Source organism: Aptenodytes patagonicus, chromosome 1, assembly GCF_965638725.1.
Source record: "Aptenodytes patagonicus chromosome 1, bAptPat1.pri.cur, whole genome shotgun sequence".
NCBI classification, from domain to species: domain Eukaryota; kingdom Metazoa; phylum Chordata; class Aves; order Sphenisciformes; family Spheniscidae; genus Aptenodytes; species Aptenodytes patagonicus.
This window is the reverse complement of record NC_134949.1, coordinates 152,811,596-152,835,190: the sequence shown is the minus strand read 5'-3', so window position 1 is coordinate 152,835,190 and position 23,595 is coordinate 152,811,596. Positions and strand designations below refer to the sequence as shown.

The window sequence follows — 23,595 nt, the reverse complement described above, 5'->3', positions numbered from 1 at the left end:
AATTTATTTTAACAAATACAGACTCTTCACACAAGTCACTGGTTATTTCACTTCCAGTGACCATGTCCACTTCTGACAGTGATCTTGTGCTTAATTTAAATCTAGATTAAGTTATTTCATGGAAATTGCATCAATAAACTCAAAGAACATAATGAACTTACAGGATGAGAGTCTGCCAGATCACGGAAAGTTCCTTTTTTGCCCATAAGCTTCCTGTAGACAACCATGGGAAAATGTACATCCAGTATACAGTTATTGTAAATAGCCAGACCCAGTACTATGCCAATCAGTGTAAACTGACCCTCAGTTTCAAAAGAGGACGGATTAAACCAAAACAGTTTTGTAGATTCATCATATGTGAACATCCCTGTAAAAAAAATGATGTTGAACAATTATGGTTGCATTTCAATAAAAATCACATGTAAAACATACCATTATAAACCCATTTGCATTAGAATACCTCTAAAACATGTTTAACTTAACATTATACTGAATTTAATGGCAAAAGAGAAGCTACTTACCTTAGGGTAACTGGAGCTGCTCAAAATACTGTTACTCACATTACCACTAAAAGCACACAGGAGACCAGCAATACAACATCCTGCAATGCCCACTGAAGCTGTACATACACAACCTTTCATCCCCTTCCATTACTGAGGAAGCAGCAGCACATTGTCAGCATAGACTGTAACTTTGATAAATATAACAGTGCAAGAAAAGAACACAATCAAAACCCACGTGGATGAAATAAGCCTGAAGAACTCCAATTACTATAAAGTGATAGCCTTTCCCCAAAGGCTTTTCCAGGCCGGTTCCTGGGAAACTAGGACTAGATGCAGCCCTATTACTGAACTGGAAGCTATGATGATGGAGCAGGGATCAACCATCACTTATGAACTTATGAGTTAGACGCCTAACAGATTTTTTTTGTTTGTTTGTTTAAAGGTACTCAACAAGGTCCACTGAGTTGCTGCAGCTACCACATACATCTTAACTTGAGGGGAAAATGTAACATGGGACTGTTGTTTCACAGGAGGAGTTGCAATTTTAACAGCTTGTAACCATTAAAAGGGAGAGCTTTTGCTTTATTCCCCTATCCCTTCATCTGACTCAGCTCACTATTTCAGGTGACCAATTTCCTGCCAAGTTCACAAGCTGACTACCTTCACAGAAGGCTTCAAACAAACAGCTGAACTGACACATGCCAGGAGCTGGAGTGACCTGATAGAACTGTACAGACAAGTGAAGGGCAAAGAGTTCCTTACTCTTTTGGCTGTAGCAAGCCACTTGATCAGCTCGTTTATGAAACTGGAGTTTGTGTACAGGCTATAAACTATTTAAATGAGTCCCACGGTAAAATCCATTGCTTACCTGACTAGATACAGAAGCAAGACAAATGCAAAACCCGTAGACTTAAGTGGAGGGAGAGAGACCACCCTGGACAAGTATAGTCCCAGTGACCTGTTGCTTGTACAGCTAAGTCTCAGGATTTCCAGGCAGAATCCAAGGAAAAGCACCCAGGCTCCTTCCTCCCCACACACCAGAAGTTAGATGCATGTGGTCAAGAACATGAACTACCTTTGCCACAAGGATTTATCTTGTCAGCTCTTAAAAGATATGCTTATTTACAGCCTATGGAGATGTACAAATTGATTACAAAGCCACATGAACAGAGCCACAAAATGACTCCTAAGACTGAAAATAAGGTGTCACCTTCAGCCAAGAGATAAAGCCTGAATTCTCATTCAATGTAAGGAAATGAACTGCAAACTCATTAAGAGACTCTGGCTATTCCCCAAAATTGAAGATTATTTATCTCAGTAAGGTACTAGGACAGGGTCAGCTACTAGAGGAGCACACAAATAACAGACTAACACATCAGGTAGGCAACTGGAAATCAGAAATGGATGAGCAACACAAGCATATATAGGAGAAACATTAAATAGAAGCCTGTATTCCATTTTCGAAATTGACTGAAGTAACTTCTGGGTTACTGGCACAATAAGAGCAATGACTTGTACTTTCTGGAAGATGATAGAAGAGTTAAACAGTCAAAACAAACAACTCCAGCAAGTGTCTAATAATGAAGGACTAACAGTTTACCCAGATCCACATCTGGAAACACTTTAATGCGAAATACAATATTTTATTCACTGACCAAAATTAAAACTATAGTACATTAAAAACATAACAAAACACCAGAAGAAACTGGAAGCTGCAATAAGGGGAAAACAATTGTACAGTGTTGCTAGGAATATTATATGAAGTTATTCCTTCTTCCCTTTTACGATGGTGACTGTTGGTCATAAATCTAATATTTTGTCTGAGTTATTGCCTCCTTTGAATAAAACTTTAAGGTAGTTTAATATGAAAACACTTGAAATGTAATGGCAAAGAAACTATTACAGCAATAAGTATCACTCCACACATACCTATCAGAGGACAGACATTTTAAATTCCATTTAAAGAATTTACTTTATTTACCAGAGAAAGTGAAGGACTTACAAATCAACAGTCACAGCTGGTATATATGGTGTGCAAACTGTTATACTGCAGTGCATATTAATAGGTGCAAAAGAAAAGACTGTGAAAGCAAGCTACATTTTCTGCTTTTACACACTTATGCCAAAAGCCAATAAATGCCTTTTTTCTTTCCCAAAGTTGATATGAATACAAAAAGTGTACATATTTTTTTGTATTTTGAATACAGAAGTAAAATTTAAAACATGCATGCATATCTAATCTATTACCCATCTTTACACACAGGGAGCATATATACACTGGCTGGATCTTAGCTGAATCAGACTTCAATTACTAAATAGAAGTACTTCAATATAGGCACCCCACACAACTTCTGTTTAGATAAACTCAGGTCAAAAATGTATTTCGCATTGGAAGTACAACTTCGTCAGTCAAAGTACTAAGACTTCCTTATTTTGCCATACTCTAACTTATTCCAAGTAACCTTGCTAATTCAGATTCCAAATCTCTCTAAGTTAATAGCAGTTTTCAGAGTAAGACTTGTCTATGGATCTTGTTACTTACACTTGTTACAAGAACTGGCTTGTGTACAGTGAAGGGCAAGTGCCAAGATTCTGATTCTGGGGACTTCCTCTTTAACCCGGTCAAAATGAATTTCTGTGCTGCTTCATCAATTTTCTAAGCTACAAAAACAACAGCTTTCTTTTTTAAAACAGTTCAATGAACCCAAATTAACTAATGGCCATAAGCTGTTGAGCTTCTTTAATGGAAGCCATTATAGGAACTACAATGTGACATCATATTTCACAAACTATGAAATTAGTATAGGAACCTGGTAGGTCTCATTTCTATTCTAACACCAAGTATTTGTAACATTTTAAAACATTTTAATCTTTTCAGAGCAGCAGACAAGCTGCATATTAAAAGCAGCACATCCTTGCATGTGTAAAAACGGAAGCATAAAAGACTGGTGCAGGGAGCAAGGGAAGAAACAGTAAGGTGAAAATGTGACTCTTAAAACACCAATATAAAACTTTGGCTCTGATATATCAAATTACTCTTAGTTCTAAACTAACTACAATCAAACTTGACATTACTGCCACACTTTGGATCTGTACCCCTTTTAGATGAAATCATTAGAAGAACTGAGACTATCAGATTTTTTAAGCTGGAGGAAGGGGAGGAAATAACTCAAAAACTCACCATAGTCCTACTCTGGTTTTATTGCAGAAGCTCTTCCTCTTTGGTTTGATTACTAATTCTAGAAGCTAATCACAAAGCAAAGCGAGGAGAAAGGTGAGAGAACAAACAAAGGAACCCTGCAAAGAAACCCTATACTACTGATTTATATCTAAACAAGCAATGGTAGCTTTCACTAACTATACAGTTATTCCTTTCATCATTCCTCCTTAGGAGGATGACTGATGATGAAATACTGAGCCTCAATGGGTCAAGTACTCTCATGATCACCAAGAAACCTGGAGAGCTTCAGAGAGAAGCAGCAGCAGATGTAGAAAAGCACTGCATAAACATAGAACAGCCCAGGTTGGAAGGGACCTTGAAAGATCATCTGGTCCAACCTTTCATGGGAAAAATCTGGTAAGTTAGTAAGTTATTAGAACACATACCAATATCTGGATTGAAGATTTCTTCCACAACCAGTTGAAAAAATTCTTTGGAAACACCTCCTTCATCTACCCCTTGCTCTCCTTCAAATTCAACATACAATTGCTTCTTCAAGTCTGCAGGATTTTCCATGGCAATCATCTCTAGCTATTGAGTGAACAGATAGAAGTACTTCATTAGGAAATCTGTTTACTAGAAGAGTCAACTGAGTATCAAATAATGAAAAACTACCCTCCAAACCTAAGAAGAAAGCAACAACAGTAAAACATCAGAAACCAACAGTAATGCTAAATCACTCTAAACGCGTATTAGAATTTGGGGATTAACACAGCAAACTTACCACAGCTCTGATCTGTTAGCCAATTAAATCTGTTAGCCTTCTCCATTTCTGTTCTTTTAAGCACTTATTTAAAAGAAGTTAGCATTGTGTTGCACAAAATTCACAGAAAACAGTATGAAAACAAGATGTATTACTGGGATAATTAAATTCATCTGACAACGAAAAGAGACTGCAATCTGATCTACATGTTTGACAACGAACGGTTTTGTGAAGGGCTTACACAGATATGTTTTCAGAACCTTCATGTAGTGGAGGTGGAAGACAGAAGACAAGCCTTTGACTAGTCACAAACAAAGAGCTGGGGAAAAAAAAAAACCAGAAATAAAAAGATACTAATATTACAGTCAAATCGATCCCCTTTCCTCTTGACCCGAATGAATAAGTCTCAGAAGTCTCTTGCTCTTATTTCTTCAGTGCCTTTAAACAGATCTACTGCATTGCTTCCACAAAAGTGAAAATTCAGTTAAGGTCAAATAGAAGTTGTGACATTTCACAGGAAAGGGTTTCATGTCTATATAAAGGCCATTACAGGTCTTTCACTTTCTTCCAACAAAAACGTATCCTTTCAGTAAATCAAAAGTTATACAAGAATATTTTGCAGCTGATAAGGAATATGCTGCTTAAAAGCATAAACATATTGGTTAAACCTGTGCAGCATGATTACATTTAATATACCTACATGGCAAAGAAAACTCAACAGCAGTAAAGTAAGGCACAGATGGACCTGTACGTCCCTCTGCCAGCACCATATTACTGGCAAGATTCGCCTCTAATCCAGGCTAGCACAAACTATTTACCAGCAGGTGTCCTTAACATGCCAAACCATTTCTTTTTATTTCACTACCCTACCTTATCCACACACACATGCCAACACATCGTTTACGTCCCAGAATTTTACTACAGAAGCGTAAAGGAAAACTGGAACAGAACAGAGAGGATAAAGGCAGCAATAATGACACCATCAACTCATAAAATGACACCACCAGTAAGGTATGTTTTCTCCCAGTAACCGCCAAGTCAGCCAGCTATGTTGCAAGCAGCACAGCAGGGGTAGCCAGGTGACAGAGCTAAGGTGGTTAGCACAATGGATTTGAAGACTTTGAAGCTCCTCATGCAAAAGGAGTATGCGGGGAAAGAACTGCACTAACTGGTATTGAAAACTACAACCAGGAAGAGGAAGTGTAACTCTGTAGCATATAAAGCTCAGTTAAAAAAATGGAGCTAAGCCATGAAGACCCTAAGAACAAGAGCAAGCGAGTTCAGATTAGCAGATTGAGATGTATATTAAATTACAAGATTATGTGGAAAACTTAGTTATGTACTAAAGCAGTCTGTCCATTTGGTATTCTATTGCATATAATTTGCAATGAACTATTTTGCCCCTAAGGAGACCAAATAACATCTATTGTTTGAAGTTCACTGTATTTTATCAACAATACTTGTGCAGCAAAAACATGTTGCAGTTCCACCCCCATTGCTATTCTCATCACATGCTTCCCATAACAGTGTAGTTTTGCATCTTGCCTTTCATGTAAATCTTCAAATTATGTATCTTAGAGATGTGTAAAAAAATTTTGTTCCTGAATAGGAGGACAATGGAGCTTAAGCCATGTTCCAAATACAACTGAGACTTTTTAAAAACAGAGAAGTAGCATTTATTTTAAGACCATAAGTACAGGTTATACATTCAAGCTGGACAGACAGAAGTTCTCCTATTTGAATCCCTTCCACTTACAACTGGTACTAATAATACTTTGTTTTTTTCTCCCCAGTCATGACTGTTGGCTTTGTAATATATACCACCAGCAATTCACTACTTTGCAAGTTTTATGGATTTTGATGAGTTCTGAGAAAGCAAGTATTGCCTCTACGTTTCTTTTGGGACAGCAACCCTTTGTCATCGTGTAAAGGCTCTCTTGTGCCATTTGTGTCATTGTGTCACTTATATTAAGGAGAGCGCTTTTATATATATAAAGCAATTTAAAAAAAACTATTTCAAAATGATTTTTTGGCTGAGAACTACACTGCAATGAGTGATGTAAAAGAAAAGCAGTATTAAAAAAGGGGAAGGAAACACTCTTAGTTGAGCAATGCCAGCTGGGCAGATTGGAACACTGTGCTGATGTCTGTGAGGGAGTCAGATAAAGGATTACCAAAAAGCCAGTATTTTGAGTCAAAGCCTAATGTTCCTTGAAGTAGCTTCTATAACCAGGACAATGTTGCTAAGCTGCTCAACTGAAGGTTGCGAATTTAGCTGCTCCTTTGAACATCCATGTCTCTCAACACTGATGCTTCACAAGAAAACTGGAACTCAGCAGAAAACAGCATTAGTCATGACAGCACTGAATTTTAGCAGAACTGCAGCAGTGTTTCTATAGCAAGGAAGTATGAACTTCAGTTTAAAGTTGTTTGGGTTTTTTTTTAAATAATCAGAGCTACCCCAATTGTGTCAACACAGATATTGCTACAAAAACCCAATGTGTGTGTGTGTGTGTGTGAATTCCCGAAGTTTTAGAAGCTAATGTTTTCTGTCATGATGGTTTGACTGGCCAAGCAGATGAAGTTGTCATTACATTTTCCAGGGACTTCCCAGAAAGCATGTGTGTAGCAAGTCTGAAGCAGTAGCATCAAAAATTGAGTATCTACGAATTGAAAAGCTGAAAGCTGAGACATGCCATTATAAAGAACATCTGTATTTTGTTGGCTGAAACATGACATTGTGCCACAGCATAAGAGATTGTATGATTTACTTTGCTTACAGAACAAATTGTGCTTTCCTGAGAGACAGGAGTCTTCCATTGGATGACAGAAATAGGACAACATTTAAAAGCTTAATGTAATACCAGAGTTTGGTTTCCTTCTTAAAATTGATACTAATTGAAATAGTCTCTATTCAGTTAAAAATTATCAAAAAAAAACCCCTCAAGTTCTAGCAATGTAACATGAAAGTTCTCTTTAAGGCAGTGGCAGGAATACTTTCCATGCTAGAAGGCAAAAATGACATGAACACAACTAATTTAAGTTTGAAAGTACCAGTGACACATCATGACATAAGTCAGTCACTACATTTTCTGCAAAACTGCATGTGAAGCAATACTTAACAGACTAAGAAGCATCCTCTCAAGCTGTACTTTACGGTTCATGCATACATCACCACAGTCAGACATATTCTGCATGCAACCAAGGCACGCTAGTGCTGAGATTTTCAACTGAACACACATAAACATCGACTTAGTCTAAGAAAACCTCAAAGCTCCTGGAGTACTTTGTTGCTAATGTACCATGCAAGAATCTGCCTACTGGCTTCAGTTGTCACAGAAGAGTTTTTGCTCATCAATATATTTAGCAGTCATTTACAAGCAGGAGAGGCTTGCTGCCTGCCAGCCGTCTACATTCAATATGAAATTTGTCAGAGTGAGTTTCTAATTTGCGAGCAAGTACCAGCCAGACTCTGCTGAAGGAATCCACCACATTTTCACTTGCGGAACTCGTGTGTCATAACACACCCCCTTTAAATTACTGCTACCTGAGAATAAATCCACATAAAATCTATGCAAAAAAAAAAGTAAACTCAGAGGAAGGGAATGAAAGAAATAGCTGTTGGGGAATGAAAAGGCAGAAGAGGGGATTTAAGGATAAACTTCCTTTCATTACTACCACATTCAGGTAACATGACTCAGCAGGAGTACAGTAAACATCTCAAAAGAAACCTGTTAGACACAAAAAAGCATGTTAACTGCTTTCAAGAACTGCAAACTCAGCTACCAACTCCCAAACGTAAGGGTTCCTTAATAAAAATGGGGACTAGAACTTCACTATTTGCAACCCCACCCCCCCAGTGACTTTTCAGACTAACATACATATAAGTAAGTATACAATAAGTATATAGTACAAAGAAAGCATGTTTCATTAAGTCCATTTCAATTAAAAAAACGAAAAATAAGTTTTTGATGCAAGTTTCATGCATGCAAAGAAATCGAATAATGAATGTGTAAATAAAATTTTTGCTTAGATATATTTGTTCCAGGGTGAACTACAATTCTTTTAATAGCGGCTTTAAACAAATTATGGCTTCAAAGGTATTTAAAAGGTATTGCTTCAAATTCTTAGTAAAAGAAAAAATCCTACAGTAATTAAAAACAAAAATCACTTACCAGTGCTCATATCGGTTTTAATGAAGTCCAAAAAATGAGAAGATGTACATAATGAATTCTAAAAGTTTAAATATTAAATATTGATAAGAGAAAAACAGCTTGGTGATAACTTAATTAGCTCGACTAATTAGCAAAGACCTGTACTTAGTCCATTTGCAAAAAGAAATTATGAAGGCTGATCGATATATTTGCTTGAAAAATATCCAGCAATGAGGAAAATATGAATAAGACCATCTCAGCCTAGTTTTAATCAATATTTCTGAAAATGCTTTTATCATGAAATTATCAGAGTTATTCTACATACAGTCAAAAAAGTCTGCAGTGGATGTTCTGTAAAGACACAGGTCTAGTAACATGACTATGTAATTACTTACAATTCAAACAAGTCTATAAGTATTCAAACCCCAAAAGTAAGAAGCACAATGCAAGGGTAAAGATTTTGGAAGTCATAATTACTTACCTGTAATTTAAGCACGTTTGGAAACATTTTGTCACCGAACAGATCTAAGAATACACTTTTACTATTGAAGACTATTATCTTGGCAAGATCTTTCTGATAGTTTTCAGTGAGACCCTTCCAAAGTTCAATACTGCACCCCAAACTGCAGCCATCACCAAAGCAAACTCATACAACATAGCTTTCACTTAGGTTTGATGCTGTCAGTGCTACTATGGAAGCACATGGTACCCATCTTTGACCTGCAGTTCCAACTTTGACTGCAAGCAGAGATAGAGCAAGTCACTTGATGGATTAGGAGATAAGACTGAAGATCTTCATCCAGACCAATTACTGGCCAATTAGGAAGTGGAAACAAATTGTGAAATTTACTAAGAAAAAAAAAAAATCACTTCTCAACCTGTTACAGGAAGTACCTGTGTAACAACAGCATGCAATTCAAACAGATCAGGCACCCACTGAAGAAAGTGCAAGATGACAGTGTGGAACAGTATTTTCCCTACGATACTTTTCCAGCTACCAGCAAGACTTGCAGCTTAGAGACTTCCTGAGGTTTGTGCGTGGGTCACATCAAAATGCCTGTAATGCCCATTAGCTTTTGATGGATCTTTCTTTCATGAAGAGCTACACGTTCTGGGCAATGACATCCATGATTTTAAGGTACACTGTCCGGAAAAAAATGTCCTTTCGCTTATGTTAAGCCTGCTTCCTGATAATATGACTGGGTGTTACCAGTTGAGAAAACCGGTATTTCCTATTCAACTTCTCCATGTCATCTTTTATGTCCTCTCAGTCATCTTTTTTACCATCAAGAGGACTTTACAGTCTCTCTGAAGAGACTCTGAGCTCTCCAAATGTATTCCTATTGCATCCTTTTTGATATTAAAATGACAACAAACAAATGAAAAAAAGACCTAAGCACACCACAGTAAACAGGAACACTGTATTGTTTCATTCACTCCTTTCTTAACTTCTAACACTTCCTCAGGAATATTTAAAATCTCTTCCTTGAACACTGATACTTCATATCATCCATCAGTTAAAACGTATCAATAGTTAAAAGGTGACTTCTGTACCCACTACATATATTTATCAACACAATTTTCTCTAAGTCCACATCATCTCACAACAGCTACTTTGTTGCATCTGTTTGAAGTGGCACATACAGCTCCCATCCTCCAGCTAGGATGGCAAGTCTTCATTCACTTCCATTTTACTGAATACAATCTATTTTCCACTTTCGAGAAATGCCTGGGCTGCGCTTGCTCTCATTGACTAACACTACAGTTCAGCTCAGACTGCTTGAATTTAGAACAATTTTATCTTTTTCCATTATTTTCTGTCCCAGAATAAACAGTTTAAAATTCTTACTCTCCTTGGGCCTTTGACAGAGTCAGATCACCATAATCTAGCATGTTCTGACAGCTTAAATTAACAGCCATAAGAGGATCCATGGCAACTGCCCAGCCATGTACTCGTAGACTGCTAGGCTGTGCAAGGGCTGCTGCAAGTGCAACACAATTTAAATTAGTACGTTTGAGCTTAATCTGATTTAAACTACCTAAATTTCCAACAGACCAAGAGTGTGCACAGCGATGACTGCTGTGGCCCTCGTGATATAGTAGCTGCACCAACTTGATGTTGCCCACGAGCTTTCTAAGCAACACTAAACATGTATTTTGTCCTCAAAGATTTCAGCTTCCTTCCACAACAAGCAACATGTGGAAGAATGCCTTCTCATACTTACTGATGATGGGAAGGAAAATCTGTATGAGGAGGAAGGTCTGCTTCCTCTCTGATGGAACTGACATTAAAATGAACATCTCCCTAAAACTAGCTCTTACCCTCTTTTAGCCCATCCTCTCCTTAAGAGATAGTACTGTCCCTCCCTTTTTTCCAGTATTTATGTATCCCAAAGCTGAACAGAGCTTTGGAAATGGAAATAAACTCCATTACAATAATGTGACAAAACATAACTGGATAGAACTGTAAGTCTGATAGGCAGTGAAATTTCAAAAAGTATTTTTAAATTAGAAAACTGGTACACAGTAGGGTTTAATCTTAGAACACTATATTTCTCATTTGCCTAATATAATAATTGGGTTTACAGACAGAAGACATTTCTGCATTGCAATTTTATTTTTCCTATTGGTACTGGAGACAAAGGTTTTCCCTGATAAATCGTAATATCAGCAATTCCCATGAAGCAGCTAACCCATCTGGAAATTCAGAGGTACACAGAAAAATTAAGGTGGGAGCTCATTTAGGGCTCTCACAATTGACCTTCAGTAGCAGTTAAAGTCATCAAATTTAACTAGCAGTAACAGCTGGGTTGAGAGGCAAAAAGAGATACTTTCCCCTGAGTCTCTCCAAATACCCATCTGGCTCTTCAGCAACAAGCTTTAAAGCCATGGTTAAATTAAGATTTTGCAAACATTGTTGTACTTTAATAACAGAACACAGAAAAATGAGCTTCTGAAAAACAACAGCTTTAGCAAAAAAATAAAGGGAGGAAGAGTCCTAAAATTAAAGGACATATTTATGAAAAAGTTTACTGTGAAATATTCTTTATAGTTTGTAGCCTGTATAAATTCTAGGTGCTGGAGTGTGTCCAGAGAAGGGCAACGAGGCTGGTGAAGGGTCTGGAGAACAAGTCTTATTGAGGAGGGGCTGAGGGAACTGGGGTTGTTTAGCCTGCAGAAAAGGAGGCTGAGGGGAGACCTCATCACGCTCTACAACCACCTGAAAGGAGGTTGTAGCGAGGTGGGTGTCGGTCTCTTCTCCCAAGTAACAAGCAATAGGACAAGAGGAAATGGCCTCAAGTTGCACCACGGGAGGTTTAGATTGGACACGAGGAAAAATGTCTTTACTGCAAGAGTGGTGAAACATTGGAACAGGCTGCCCAGGGAAGTGGTTGAGTCCCCATCCCTGGAAATATTTAAAAGACATGTAGATGCGGCGCTTAGGGACATGGTTTATTGGGCATGGTGGTGTTGGGTCGACGGTTGGACTCGATAATCTTAGAGGTCTTTTCCAACCTTAATGATTCTATGAATTCCCATCTTCCAAAAATATGTGAACAAACGGCTTTAAGTTTTACTTTAAGAAGCCAGCATATCCAGAAACAGGCTGCTCTCAGCTCTCAGGTACTAACAGGTCTTACTTCTCCTTTCTCAGTCTTACCAGTATTTACACCAAATTGCAACAACGCTCAGAGAAGTGAGAAGTTCTACTTATCATACAGTCACTCCACACACTTTATATCTAGAAGTTCAGAAGTCCACAAGAAGAGTACACAACTGAAAAGCTTTAATTCCAACTTCCATTTGAAAAACCCTACTATCAGAAGATGATCCAAGACAGTCCAGAGGACAAAGTACTGAAACAGAAGTTGGTCGCTTGCACCATTAAGAGCTGTAACAGTGCAGAATCTGTTAATGGTGAATAACACTTTAAAACTTCTAAGTCTGCAACCACTCTGAGTAGAAGTGGTTCTGCTGAACATACAAATCTTCAGCAGCATGCTTATAATTCAACTCAGTATGGTAAAGCTATTTGAGTTTCTTCTAGAGGAAGTCTAGTACGTAAAACACTGCACTCACACGCAGTCCTTTTCACTTAGTCAAAGCCCATGTAGTTCACACTAGTCAGAACCAACAAACCTAAGTTCCACGTTGCTGTATGACTTACCCGGACAAGCGCATCATCTATGATGTGATCACGTCTCACTTTAAGTCGCAAATACGGGTTCAGCTGCTGTCCTTGAACTAAGCTGTAGAGCACAGTTATGCGTCTTTCACTGTACATCCGGATTCTATTGTCATAATACAAACCCAGGTTCTTGGTAACAGCATTCAATATGAAGGGACAGGTCATAAAAGAGAATTTATTTTCTGTTTCTACTTTGAAGAAAGTGTAGTCTTTGTCCATTTCTAGAACATCATTCAGTGGTTCATTAATAAATTCTTCAAAAGGGATAAGTGGTTTTCTGCAATCTATAGTTTTAACACCAAGTTCAGTTTCCAGTGGGTCCACTCGAGGACCTTTTTTATTTCTTCTTTCCTCACCCAACAGCTCTTGAAGAGTTAGTTCACTTGATTCTGGGATGGGTTCTTCGTCTTCCTCTTCGTTATGATCTGTATCCACATCCCCTCCTACTACATTTGCATAGTAAACCATTTTCAAGCACTTTGAAGCAGCAACAACAGCATCATCATCATTCACTAGGTTACGACTATTGAATTCATTGCTTATGACTTTGTAAGTAATAAGCTGCTGAAATGTTTCCATCATTCTCCGAATTTGGTCTGCTCTGTACTTAGACCACAATCTGACCAGTTTTGCTTGAGCTGCAAGGGGTAGTTTGCTCATTGCTTTGCAAAACAATGGTAGAGCCATTTCCAGATATTCTGGGCTATGAAGATTGCCATTCTCCATAACGATAATAAACAAATTCAGATAGTTAGGATCCCGAGAGTACACATTATGGTAAGTCAAGTCACATTCCACATTAGGTGACAAGTACACAAGTGCATTTAAAAAGGCAGTTTCTATTTTTTCATTAGAAAGTAATCTATCATAGACCCGTCTGACTGCTTCAATATCTACAGACACTTCATCCGGGCCTAGTTTTTGGAGGTTATTATCTCCTTGTGTGTTATCACCTATTCTTGACGACGAAGATGACGATGCGCCTGAATCTTCTTCCATAGCAGCAGCCGAACAGGCAGCTTTTTCCTTTTCATCTTCATCTTTGTCTTCATCCTTTCCTTGAAGAGACTTGAGCTCCTCCTTGGTGTGCTGCTTGGCTTTTCGAAAACTCTGTACCAATGCTTCAGCACTAGAAAATACTCTCCCAATCACCCGGATTAAAGGGGAATAATCCTCTTTCTCTCGACATAGTTCAAGAATTTCATATATCTTGTCTTCTGTTAGAAAAGTCACATCTATAAAAAGATAAAATTAATTTTAAGATAAAAATTTAGAAGATAAAATACTTCTAATTTGCTCTACTCAAGAAATCTGTGCATCAGATCATCATTAACACTGGAAAAAACAGTGTCAGTGGTAGATAAAGTCAAGACAGATACTTTATAATTCCATTACCATGAAGAAACATGACTTCATTCACTATGATTTTGTAAAATGTTGTATTCATGGATGTCGATCAGAGAACATGCTTAATGGTAAAACTGTTTTGCAGCCAATTAACTACATTTGGCAGTTAACAGTATTGTATCATCTAAACTAGAGCAACTAAATCAATCAGTAAGATGTTTAAACTTTAAAAGACTTAATGAATAAGACTGTGTGACAATACGGTCTTCTGGTAAATCTGCACAATCAATGCGTAAGTCATTCAACTATACACAAACTAAAGTGTATCAACCTCTCTTTTCAAAACATAGCACACGCGTATAGACTTCACACGCTCTTTCTCCCTTAAAAACAGATCTTGAAGAAAAGATTCAATAATTTGTTTTGTTGTATATTAATGGGAATATTAGATTTCTTATTTCTAAGGCTTTCTGCAACTGTTTTTATACTAAACTGATGCCTGAAAATCATCCCAAAACCCCACAATACATGCTCAGGAATTTATGCTGCCTTCTAAATTACACACACAGTTGGGCATGTGGGTTATTTCTTTGTACATTAGGCCTTACCGAGATAAACAACTTGAGTATACTCATCAACATGCTATTCAGATGAACAAACTGCTTTACACACATCATCTGCAGGGGTTCCAAATACCTGTCTGTTCCCCCTCCCCCCCAAACCCCTGATATGGAATAAGTCCATTTGTTATTTGAAATCTTCCTTTCACTTTAGAAAAGAGAAGGAGAAAACATTATTTATAGCTTTCTATGCTACTTCTCAAACCGAACCCACAGGTGCTTTCTCATCAGGTGATGATTTAGAGTAGGACTACCACATGATCAGACTCCGAAAAGATGTTCTAGTTTAAGCAGATTCTTCTAAACTGACACATAATTTAGAACTAAAACTGAATCTGTTTAATAGCATCTCTAGAAATCTAAAAAGCACACATCACAGCACTGTATTCACCAACCACGCTAGAACAACTGCCTCTGCAGAAAGAAGGAAGCATATCATTTTAATACAGTTATACGTTAACGTATTTTGAAATGTGATTGTCTACACTAACATTCATTCCAAGCAGTCATTAAGTTAAAAATACAAACTAAATGATGCAAAAACAGACAACCTACTGATTTTCAGAGGCCCAAGCCATTCTTAGAGCACATATAACACAGGAAAGATTAAGCTTATGTCATGCTACTGAGGTTGACTTCCAACCAATCTGAAGACAGTGAAAAAGCTTCAAAACTGAAATGTCCTGTTAAAAACAGCACTGAAAATATTATGAAAGGATTCAAGCGTAGTGCAACATCTCCTATCTTTATCTGTTGCAGTGCATGCTCAAGAAGCAGATTTGGCTAAAAGAAATTTAACTGCTGATACAGATGCTGTTCCATTCCACAGCTCCTCAAAATGAGGTCCATAGCCTCAAGTTCACTGACTCTGGATTGCAGAGGTTATTCATAGGATAAAAAATATCAGCAAAGTTGACAATTTAACAACGTAACACATTTCAGATTTCCATACTTACAACAGGAATTCCCCAGTCATTCTTTTACAGGTTTTAGTATTGAAGGAACAAACCATGTGCTACTTCCAGTTAAAATATTTAGTATTACCATCAGCAGTTTCATAACATTTTTAAGTCATATCCTGTGACCATCCTCTAACTGAGTTGCCATAAGGGTCTGCCCCATTTTTACTTTACAGCAGGGAGAACAGCTGGAGAAAAACAAACCTAAGTGAAGCTTTCTTCTAAATCAAGTCAATTTCAGCTGACTTGTGTCTGAGCATGTGAGCTTTTACACACCTTCTCCTCTCACCCTTTCTATTGCAACTAAGTGATCCAGCGAAGTACACGTATCTCCTCTCAGACCTTGTTCTCAGTAATACTTCATGACAAATCTGTACATGAAGTCAAGCTTTAACAGTGATCCTTGACTGTGAAAAAGACTGCATGTGATCTATATATTGCCAACAACACACTCCCTAATTAGAAAATTTATTAATTATCTTTTCATTATCTCTTATGGAAGCTTTGTTACGATTGTGAACTCACTGCCTGTCCACTGACCTTCTCTGTTCCCAATTTAATGTTTTGGCGATCGAAGTTGAAAATAGCTCCCCAGGTAATTATAAGACTGATTTTGAAATGGCTCTCTATATATGTGACTACATTTGTAACCCATGCTTTTTACATATTTGCAATTTCTCTATTTCTTTCCTCTTTTTGGACTGCCATGTAAGATAGTACCAAGATGCTGACAATGGTCTCCAGATACATTTTTCCCCCAAAGGTAATAGTCTTAGGGCTTAGCACTACAGAAAAGTAATTTAAATAATTCTTTCTGAAGGGCATTTCTTTCAATTTATTTAGAACTTTCAATCCTATGTCAAGCATAAAACCAAGCTGCACATCCTTTTCCTTGGCTTTCTTAAACTTAACTGCAGTTTTCCCAGTAACTGTTTCTGCAGATGGATCTTGAAAAATTTCAGAGCGCTAGATTCCTTAGACATCATCCAATTCCAAAGGTAACTAAGAGTCTCAGATAGGCTTTAAGAACACATTAATGCTCTCTGTCCATACAGCTACAAAGACAGGTCAATACTTGTGATGCTGCAACAGATGAAGTCAGAAGAGTCATTACTTTAGACAACAGATTGTCTCTGGAGATAGGCTGAGAAGACTCTTAGATATCTATCTTGGGGATAGAGGACAGTAGGGTCAGGGAGAAAAGAGGAAAATCCTGTATGTGCACACCTCCATTAAAAATACACAAAACTAAGACAAATCACACAACAGATGTAATGTGCCTCTTGCCCATCTAACACTACACTGGCTCCCCTCTCCCCTCCCTGCTGTTCTCCTCTTTGCTTACTCAGATCATAAATAATTTGGGGACAAGTTTATCCTTGCATCAGATAAAGAACAAACTGATGCAGATATTGACTGGAGCATCTTAGGTCCCTTATTACACAGTGCTATGTTTTATGGCTGATTCTGTAGGCCTTTTTAATTCTTTGCTGTAAAGAGTTTCACCTTCTTTAGCTAAAATGGATGAATCTAAACTTCTGTGTTTATACCACTTACTGCAATGATACCTAAAAAAGGTCTGCTCAAAGGTTGATGGCTTTCATTTCATTTAGCTTGTGATTTCTGTTTGCACCGCAGGTTTTGATGACAACTAAAATTATTCTTGTAGTACGTATTTACTATTTTAGAGTTTGAAAAGCTAAACAGGAGTCAGAAAAGACATACAGAACAGTATTTCATTTTTGTACACTGGCTTAGAAATCACTTTGCTGAAACTTTTTTTAGCTTGGTAGATGTATTGCCTATCATCCACTGTATCATTTTTTGTTCATCTGTTAAGTTTCTTAACACAGAATCTGGAATTGGTTAAAGTATAACTTTTATAACTCATTAACTACAGAAGTTACAAAACTAGCAAAACTAAAACAGTCATACAACAGCACTTAAAAAAACCTCTCTGTATTTGCAAAACCAGTAATCTCAGAAGGCAACAAATGCATATGGATTTTAAACAGAGATGTGGTAAAGATCCAGATTTGGAATCAGTGTTCAGCATTAATCCAGCCATTTTTCAAAATCCCTAGTAACATATTTGATTGCCGAATATTGTATTTTACTTAAGAAATCAGCAGAACACCACCACAGTCAGCAAAATACCACCACAGTGAATTCTGTAGGGATATACTCATGCATATTAAATGTGTTTTATTTTAGGAAAATTCTAAAATAACATCTTACCTTTAAAGTCATCTCTTGGGCCTTGCATTTCCTTCTTGTTCATTTTTCTGTCAGTGCAGGAATTGTTATGGGCACCTTTGGAATTGTTTTCTAGGTAAGCTGAGCTCGTTCCTTTCTTGGAGGGATGAGGATCACAGAGTTTTGCATTAATCTTATAAAGCTCGAGGGCCTTAATGGCTGCTGCATTGTTATCCATACGGAGAAAAGTTGGACAGGAAGCACAAAATTCATTCGTGCAGGCTTCATTTCCACAGCCCTCAGTTAACTGGTGGTAGTAGCGCTCTATTAGATGCTTTGCAGCTGCTCGCTTCCTGTAGCAAACATTCAAACAGTAAGTACAAGGATTAGTAGAGCTTTCACATACAAAGCTCGTTCAAAAGCATCAGCAAGGCAGAGATTAGTCAGGCACTGAAACACAAGATTTCTGTATCAGAGAGGACACATCAGGAGATTTTTTAAATGCAGGATTCTCCTCTTGACAAATGCAAATATATTTAACACACAATTTAATTTGTGGGTCCTATGTAAGTGAAAGGTAAATCCTGTTTATGCAGTTTTCAGCTTTATATTCTAGTATTACAGTGGACACAATCTTGTTCAGTTCTGAACAATCTCAGTTGTCACTGAAAAAGAGAACAATTTAGATGCAAAGCAAGGCTGCAAGTGAAACAGAACTGGATCTCATACAGTGATTGAGTCTGATGTATAGTACTGAGGTATGGTTGCCACTGACAGAGGGAAGAGGCGTGAAATACAAATGACCCAGGCATTTATTTAGTAATACTATCAATACTACACCAATAGGATATAAACCCTTAAAATGTAAACTTTTTTTTTTTAAAACAAGTTTCCAGATGACTAAGTTACCTGATATTTAGTCTATTTAAATCTGTAGGAAAAATATTCCTTGGTTAATTAAACTGATGACAAAACAACGATTAAAGACGAGCTCAAGGCTGAATATATCTCTCCTCAGCTTAATAAGGTATACGGTTCTCTAAAAAAGCTATTTGCCAAATCCTCCCCTTTCTCCTGCAATTACGCATGGCAAGTATGCATTTTGAAGAATTACAACTGTATCACTATACAAGTCAATGTGCTCAGTACTATATACACACACAAGAAAATTTAGCTGGCCAATTAATAAGGTCACAGACTTTTACAGAAACATGCAAATGGTAAAGAAGTTGCCGGAAAGCTGCACATAACTGGGACAGAAGCAGCTGCGTGCAGTGCCAAGAGCACCATATTTCACCACATTTTGGAAAGAAACCCCCAAACCTTCACTTCATTTAAGAAAACAAGTTATTAATGAAAAATATCAACTATGAAACATTTAAAACATTTTGATTAGGTGTAACATGCAGGCTCTTTACCTAACTTTAGTGATACGGTACTATAAAGATTAGAACATGGGAAGCAAGATTTTAATCAGAAATTGTGATATTAACTTAAAGTTGCCTTTTCAGATGTTGATGCATGCACAGATTCTGCACAGAACAAGTACTTGAGAACTTAAGTGCTAGACCCACTGGTACTACTCAGCACTTGCTGCACCTAGCTGGTGTTAATACTGGCTGGTTAAGCATCAGTTTCAATGCAGCTGCTTCACAAGGGAAAATGTCCTCAAGTTCTGAAAGCAACTACTGAGGTGTATATTACTCAGCAATAACACTTTGCTCCTTCCCTTTCACCCTTCAAGATCTCATGATCCTAGAGAAGAAAATATTTCTTACAAAGAAACCACTACCTCAATGTCTGCCTGACCTTCCAAATGCAGTGAGTTCCAAGACAAAAAAAAAACCCTGAAGTGAAAGGTTTCCCTGGCACCTCGAGACAGATGTGGAAGACCATTAAAAAAAATAAAGCAGCACCAGCAATACCATCAAACCCACTACTGTATAAAACGGAACAGCTGTATTCTGATCCAAGGAAAGAGTTCTAGCCTCTCCAATTTTTATATATGGACTTAGGAACACCTGCCTCTCTCCATGTACATATAAAATAAGGTTTTTTTGATCTTGTCTTTCATACTTCTGCTTTTAGTATAGAGGCTTTAAAAAAAACCCAGTTTTTTAATAGAGCTTAGACCAGTACATGATTTCACAGACATCTATTTCTGAATGCCAAGATTTCATGCTTTAATCATTCTTGACTTTCAATCATTCCAGACCTTCAAATTTAGAGTGTGAAATACTGTCACTTGTAAGCAGATAAGCATATAATGTGAAAGCCTTTCTGTGTTAACATTGAATTTTTGCACCTGAGCTATGGCCACCTGTCTCACCAATGTGTTCCTTATTTACTCCTCTTGCAGTCTCTCCTATGCATTACCTTGATGCCTTCATAAAAGCTCTTTCCAACTCACATTGAAACTTACTGTTCCTTTAATTTTCCTCCCTCTCTCACTGACCACATTTTCCACAGTGCATACAAAAAGGCAGTTATTTCATACACACATTATCATTTTAACTTTATCCTTCCTCATTGCATTTTCCTCTCATCTTATTTCTTCATTGCAGTCTACATGGAGATCACAAGTTTTTTGCCATAATTTTGGTGTTTTCTGACATATGTAATACACCTACAAATGTTAAATGGATTTCTCACAGCTGTTCTAAGTGTATATATATTATGGTGTGTGTGTGTGTATTTATTTATTTACCTAAAGCAGCTGGAGTTGTTATTCAGACTAAATACATTGTGAAAAGCTGATCAATTCCCTAAGAAGAGAGAACTTATGTTTTCAAACTGGAGAAATTGTTAGTCTTAAAGAAGCATGTACACCTTTCTAGTTTACATAACATCTAGTTTGAAGAAAGTTATTTCAATGTATAAACACTGATATATTAACAACACATTTTACCATATTAAACAACACTCCACTTTAACAGGTCACATCTGAGATGCCAGGAGACAAAGCTAAGCTTAGACTTGTCTCTAACAGTTAACTTCTGAGGGACTGCTTCCCATTTTTAACTACCAATTACTTCAAACTGTGCCATGCCTACAATAACACTGTTTGTACAAACATTTTCATTTTGACTCATGGCTGCAGACTCACTGACTCAAGTTCTGTGAAATTCTATTAGAGACGGAAGGTTTGACTGAAAGTTAGACTTTTTTTTTTTTAAATCAACTATGGAAGCAAACAATACAATGTTCAACAGTACTAGAATACAACAGTATTAGAATTTCCCCCCACCTCTCCCTGGCGGCTATTCTGCAGACTTTTGATGGGGCCTCAGATAAATTATTTAAGTAAATAAAAAAGGTGGAGACTTAAAGCGAGGATACAGACCTAAGATGGTAGAACAGAATTTACTGAGCCTTCCACAAGAGCTACCCTTACTGAGGGTCCATCCATAAAAGCACTTACAGAGAATGCAGTTCTGAGTAAGCCAATGTGAGATTTTACAGAACAGTAAAATATTCCATACCACATTCCCATTGTGGAATCCCTTGAGGGATTATTGTTGTTGACACTGTCCAGAGTCAACAGCCCATATTTCTGTATTATTCAGAAAAAAATGTAGCATACCTTTTCTGTTCTCCAGAGGTGAAAACTTGATCTCTTTCTACATTCCCCTGCTCATTTAGTATGTAGAAAACTTAAGTTCTTAGCCTGAGGCATTAAAACTGGTTCATCAAGCGAGGTAACACAAACCCCCTCTCTATTCTTAGCTCATGCTATACAGTGAAGACTGCAGCTCCCTTTAAGTTCCTATACAGGGATCTAGTGAAGAGTAACTGGTCCCTTATAAACTCAATGACTAGTTTACTGTACATTAGCACAGACACCTTCTAGTGTAGCTAAGGCTGCAGTGACTGACTTGCAAAGACTCACACTGTCGTTGCACATCCGAGTATGAAACTGCACTGGTGTGGTTGCAGTTGTAAACATTTCACAGACATATCACAGGAATATCCTTAAGCCTTAAGGGTAACTTCCCACACAGTGGGCCTTGTATAACCTCTTCAAGCAAGACTCACTACTTCAGTGAGGGGGAGAAGCATCTAAAATAGACATCATCTTCCTTTCCCAAAGTCCAACAATTTCACAAGTACATTTTTCTGTTTAAAAAAAAACAGTATTCACTGACTTACTTTTGTAGTACTTAACGAAAAAAGAACGCCTTTAGACTTTTTAATTGTTCTTTAACTCATAGAAAGCCAGATAATAAGTACTTTGCATTTGTAATTGAAATGCCGCCAAAACTGTGGATTATCACTAGAGAAGTGCACCACTGAGCCTCTACCTTTCTAGAGACTCAGGCAAAGGTGCACTGGGCTGCACTTTGGGTTGTAAAGTAACTTTTGAATGTCTAAACCACATATAAACCAAGGGATTGAATGTACTGATTCAAAAGTTCCTATGTAACAACATCAAATTTGCATTTCCCAAATACCTGAAACTAAATACAGAAAGATGCTACATAAAGGAAACTTCTGCGAGAGAGAAAATCAGATGTTTAAACATTTAAGGAACTGTAGAAAAATCTGAAGCATATAATTCTTCAGACCAAAGAATTTTCATCCAAGTTTCAAAACTTGCCTGAAGTTAAAAATATCTGTATAAATGCATCATTTTTGCTTTAAGTTTACCTAAATTTTAGAAATACGTATGAAGGTTTCATACTTGTCTGGGAATATCATTATGAAATGATGTATTTCTGAATGGTTTCTGCTTGGGACACAACACCTTTTATATTATTTCTACACAGAAGTCTCACATTGCTCCAAGATGGCCAATTTTAGTAAATGGAAATTTACAATGGCCTATTTTAACAAAACTATTAGTAATTCAGAAATGCCAAAATGTTCATAAGCTGTTTTCTTTCTTAATGCAAAAAAACCCAACAAAAGTATTCATGCGCATGGAAACTGAAGGAAAATTTGTGTTTGTCTTTTGGATAGGAAAAAAACAGGGACCAGTTTTTTTTAGTACTAATAGTAAAACAACTTTCAGTATATGCCTTAACAGACAGGAGCATAGAGAGACTTACACACCTGCAACAATTGTACTACGCTGTGGAAGTAAGACGACCAGCAGACCAAAAACTGTTAAAAAAGTGTGCGTTATGGATGGACATCTTTGTGAAGTTAAACACTGCTTTCTGAGAGTTTCAGTTTCAAACCTTGCATGTTGGTTCCCTGCTTCTGTTTAGCTAAGAGTAAGAACAGCAGTGCTAGAGAAGACAAGCTTCCAGTAAAAGCACTGCCCGCACAGACCCTTTTGAAGTGGCCTGCACACCGAACTGCCAAATGCTCCACTCAGAGCTGGAGCTGAGTCCTCTGTTCCAGCAGTGTTGTAACACCTTATGCCCCCTTGGCCACTGGCACCCCAGTGAACGTTATGTCTGCAAATGCACACACGCATGGAGCTCGCATTTTCCAAACCTCGTTCCTTCCAGTGTGGTGGGCCCCGATAGCTGGGGTGCAGACTGTGAACTCCCTTGGACCATACTGGCTTCACCCAAGGGACCTCCCTCCCCACCACGTATTCTAGATCCACCATGCCTCTGGGAATGTCATGTGCTGACAAAGTCAGGTATGGCACTTCCTCAGGAAGGGCAAACCTGAGAACCCAAGAGTTGTCCTGGCTTTATGGAGCAATGCAGAAAGACAGCTAGAGAGAGGGGGTCAAGGACATGGTCAGCAT

General features: G+C 37.6%; 1 protein-coding gene across 7 annotated transcripts in view; it reads right to left on the bottom strand.

Moving 5' to 3' along the window:
- Window positions 1-23,595, bottom strand: part of UBE3A (ubiquitin protein ligase E3A) — a 55,060-nt gene that overhangs the window by 5,840 nt on the left and 25,625 nt on the right. For all 7 annotated transcript variants that reach the window (XM_076359031.1, XM_076359057.1, XM_076359022.1 and 4 more), the window contains 4 exons: window positions 17,934-18,244; window positions 12,749-14,004; window positions 4,110-4,254; window positions 162-367 (listed from right to left, as the gene is read on the bottom strand). In XM_076359031.1, coding sequence (XP_076215146.1) covers window positions 162-367; window positions 4,110-4,254; window positions 12,749-14,004; window positions 17,934-18,244 — 1,918 coding nt within the window. The remainder of the gene's footprint in view (window positions 1-161; window positions 368-4,109; window positions 4,255-12,748; window positions 14,005-17,933; window positions 18,245-23,595) is intronic.